This window comes from Cynoglossus semilaevis, chromosome 9 (assembly GCF_000523025.1).
Source record: "Cynoglossus semilaevis isolate Cse_v1.0 chromosome 9, Cse_v1.0, whole genome shotgun sequence".
In the NCBI taxonomy this organism is placed as follows: Eukaryota; Metazoa; Chordata; class Actinopteri; order Pleuronectiformes; family Cynoglossidae; genus Cynoglossus; species Cynoglossus semilaevis.
Window position 1 is genome coordinate 3,808,053 of NC_024315.1, and position 4,401 is coordinate 3,812,453.

Below are 4,401 nucleotides of genomic sequence, written 5' to 3' on the forward strand. Positions count from 1 at the left end.
GGTCGTCTCCTGTCACTCTCTCCATAATCCCAGTTCACTGTGGCAGCATCAGGCAAACGGCCACCATCCTGTCCATGAACAAGTCTTGTCTGAGGACGGGGGACAAGGCCCTGGTTCACTTCCGCTTCATTAAGACGCCAGAGTACCTGCACTGTGACCAGAAGCTGGTGTTCAGGGAGGGTCGCACCAAAGCCGTGGGCACCATCACCAAGGTAACGGAACAGAATGTTGTCGTTTTTTTTTTCCCCCACTGATTGTCATTTCATTTGTCTGAGAAAAACTGGAGAAATCATCATCACCTGTGTTTTCAGCTCCTCTTCTCAGTCAGCAACCAGGCGGCAAAATCCCAGCAGTCCAGGTCACAGGTCAACAGGAAGACGGCGGCCAATGAGGAGGTCAGGTCGACTGCACGACCGCCGAGCCCCAGCGCCGCGCAGCTGCCAGTGAGTGATGTGTGATGATGCCGTGGAGTGTGTTTTACTGCGTTTCAAAAGTTCACAGTATCAACAATGCAGTATTTTAACATTACCAATATTTATAAAAACTTTGATCATTCTCCTTATTAATTTATATATATATATATTTATTATGAAATATTATAATCGTCTAGTTTAAATTTACTCTTATGGGCAGGAATTGATGAAAGACAATGATTTTCTTCAATAGCTCTGATTCTCTTTTTTTTAGTTTTCGTAGTCATCGGCTGCCATCTAGTGGAAGAGTATTTAAATTGTTCTGCCTGACAGAGTTATTGGCAGTAAATAGATAATAGCTCCACCTCCTTGTGTGTAATGTGTCTGATGACATCATCACCTTGCCCTCCCCTCCTTCACCTCCCTCTCTCTCCCTCCCTGTCTCGTCATGCTGCGTCAGACAGAGGAGGTTCATCTGTGTAGAGAAGGCAACAAAGAGAACGAGGTAAAGTCGTGGCTGTCGTACGACGACGACAACGACGACGTTTTTAAAGAGTCCAGATTATCACGACACCACTTTTTTTGTTTTGTTTTGCATGTCTTGTCATTATGAAGTAGCCGTGACCTTTGTGTGGTTGTCACCCTCCTCCCCCGTCCTCCCCCAGTTAGTTTATATACCTGTAGGTGTTCTGTTACATCCCATGTTCAGCCTCCACGTGGGTGTGAACTTGATGAAGTAAAACTGTAGTGTGAATCCGCAGCATCTCAGTCGCCACCTACTGGCCCTCTGTCAGATCTTCTGTTATAAAATAAACACAATTTAAATATAATTTACTAAATAAATAAATTAATACAAAATATTATTGAGTTATTTACCTTCTCACCACTCAGAGGTGTGCACCGATGGGTTTAATTATGAATTTTATTTGATAAAATTAGCCAGAGATCCTTGATTGACAGCCTGATTGATTTTCTTTTGGCTGCCTCTTTGTGCAGCCTTGAGATGAGTGATGGCAGAGTTTGGCGTCTGAAGATGCTGTGGCTTCAGTTTTATTTTTTATTTTGTTATTTTACCCTCTTCACAACATCCATTTTTAGCAGGTGATAAATAACGGACAACGTTTGTTTTTTTTTATATGCTTTTCTGGAGATGCTAACTTCAGATGTTGTTTTACGCTCCCTTCTCTTTGATTGGCTAACTCCGCTGCTCTTGTCTGTCTGTCTGTTAACAGCTGAAGTCTGGAGGAGGGGGGCGCCGGCGAGGCGGTCAGAAACATCGAGGGAAAGGCCTGAACGCTGTGAACATGTCCACGGTGCCTGCAGGAGCGGCGGCGGCGGCGGTGGCCTCATCGTAAAATGTGCTTCATTTCTCCTCAGCTCCAAACAGGAAGGAAACGGTGACAGCTCCACCCAGTGGTCACTACAAACAGGTTCACTGCCCGTTCATATTCAGCCGGTCTAAATCTCAAAGAGCGACTTATTTACCCACGTTAAAGAAATGGTTGTAAAAGTTTAATTGGCGTATCAGCTGGTGGGCTGCTGACGATATTCGAGTTTCTAGTTTTATTGCGAGAAAGGACCGTTTGAAACATTGTAATTTTTTTCATTTCTCCCTACGACAAACAAGTTTTCAAAGTGTTCGTCTCGTCGTTCAGGCAGAATCATCAGACGTTCTTTTTTTGATGATGATTTTTTTTTTCAACCCAAATTTTTTGCACTTCACGACTGTTTTGATAGTAGTTGAAATTTCATTAAGTTCAAATCAGCTTCTTAGCGGAGAGTAAATACAGCCTTGTTTTCACACCGCCTTAAATAGAGACTGGGTGAAAAACTGTGATATTTTCAGCGATACTCTAGTACAGTGTGTACTTTTATTATTTCATTTCTCAACCGAAGCTCATTTTTCAGTTTAGTCTTGAGTGAAGTTCCTCGTTTCTATATGAGCAGACACCATAATCGGCAGCTTCCCCGTGACATCGTGGATCAACTAATCAGAACTGAGCGAGTCATGAAAGTGTTTGTTATTTTATTAATCAGTTACACACACACTAACTAATGGAGCAGCTGTGAACTGGGTCACTGGTTCGATGCCCCCTCCGTCTGACGTTTAAGAGGGGGGAAAAAAAGAAAAGAAAATTGTGCAGAAAAAAAAACTATAGGAAATAAAAATTGTGCCATTTAAATTAAGTGGTGCCAGTTTCTGCTGTAAATCATTTTAAATAAAAAATGTTTAAGTTGCACCGTTCTCTGTAAAGTGTTTTTTGAGGGAGTGTTCTGAGTGGACAATTGACGGAATTTTGTTTTTTGCCGTTTAAAAAAAATAATTTATACCTATATATATACATATATATATTATATATATGATATAATGTGAACAGTTTTTCAGTCTCAGCGGTCGCTCTCTGCGTGGCACGTTATTCCTTGTTATCGATGCGGGCGCCTTTCAATCAAACATGCTCAATAGTTCAGAGAGAGTCAGCCTCCCAGCCATAATTATTTTCTAACACTCCAGGCGTTTATGCAGGAGTCTTTAACAAGTGATTGCTTTGGTGGAATTTCAATCTTAGTCTCCCCGTGTGAACCTGCAGGCCTCTCTCACAGGTGCTGTTTTCCCAGATGGCATAAAAATGGAAATAGAAATGATATTTGATGCGGAGCGTGGAATGAGAGAAAGGCTTGATGAATGTCAGGGTGGAGCGTTTCATGGGTTTCACTCCGGTGGTTCATGAAAGGACTGGATAAATAATCATCTCTGTTATTTGTGTCTCTTCCCGTTTATTCATTTGATTCTTTTCACACTGCTCTGATGTCATTGGTCCAAACTACTGCAGGGTGGAGGGGCACGTCACGCAAAAGTATTTTTTACCTAACGATAGGATTAATAATTTTTTGGCAGTGTGTCACCCTGCTTCCCCACAAGGGGGCATGAGTGGTATCTAATTGCATGTTGTTTTTTATTTTTTTGGAGCAAGAAAATTGGCCATGGAAACTTCAACTGTGGAGTTACATTTGACTGGTGAATTTTGTGTGTTTTCTTTAGCTAATGCAGTATTGCATCATCTGCATACGTTTTTACAGCTATTATAGGGAGCAACGAGCAGGTGTTTTTTTACTTCAGTATCGCAGAATGTAAATCAGAATAAGTCATGACCAGAATGTAAATGTGTAAAATTGACATTAAAAATACAAAAAGTCCATAGTAATATAAACAGGATATAAAAAAATCAATCAACAAAGTCTGATTATTTAAACCTATTCAGTCAGCTCTGAAGTTACCAGGAAAAACTAATGAGGGATATAAATATAACTGTTACATACACAAAATATCCTAACAGGTGCAATGCAACATGAACTGCTTCCTAATGAGACCGTCCTGTGTATATTCATCATCATGCTAGCACAGGATTTTCTGACAACTTTTTTTATTCAGTACCACGCCTCAGTTGTAGTTACCCTGGTAACACCTTTACATGCTGGGCCTGTACCTTTAAGGCGCACAGACAGGATGCACTTTGGGTTGGTCTCCATCGATGAGCAGATGAACCTGTTTCCACCCACAGTTCGTCTGTCGGCTCGATAGAATCGATTCCTGCCCAGCATTTTGGCCGAGGCTTTGTTTGTTTATCTCTGACCACAACATGTTGTCCTCGGGAGGCCGCCGGCCTCCTGACAGGAAACAAAAGTTCACACCATTATTCATGGAAACGCCAATTAGTGGCAAACAGAGAGAAGAGAGGTGGACAGGGATCTCTCTGGCCCGGCTAGTAAACAAAATAATGTTTAAAAAAAAATCTGAATATTTCGTATATACAAAAACATAAAAAATTGTTTGTTTTTTTTGTGAGAATTGTTCAAACATTTCCTTGTAGCCATATGGTGGTTTAGTGGTTGGTGTTCTTGCTTTACACCAGCTGGTTCGATTCCCTGGTGATGATTGGTGGCGACCCAAGTCGATAGACGTTATTCGTAAAACTCCTGGGAAACATGA

At 41.4% G+C, this 4,401-nt stretch overlaps 1 protein-coding gene across 3 annotated transcripts in view; it reads left to right on the plus strand.

Annotated features, from left to right (window-relative positions):
- The window catches only part of LOC103383437 (GTP-binding protein 1-like), a 14,558-nt gene extending 11,905 nt beyond the window's left edge, over positions 1-2,653 (plus strand). For 2 of the 3 annotated variants that reach the window (XM_008316542.3, XM_025058684.1), the window contains 3 exons: positions 34-212; positions 312-443; positions 1,646-2,653. In XM_008316542.3, coding sequence (XP_008314764.1) covers positions 34-212; positions 312-443; positions 1,646-1,768 — 434 coding nt within the window. In that variant the 3' untranslated portion in view covers positions 1,769-2,653. Of the gene's footprint in view, positions 1-33; positions 213-311; positions 444-687; positions 1,609-1,645 lie in introns of those variants that run through there. The other variant, XM_025058683.1, reaches the window with a different exon arrangement.
- Positions 2,654-4,401: the final 1,748 nt, after the last annotated feature.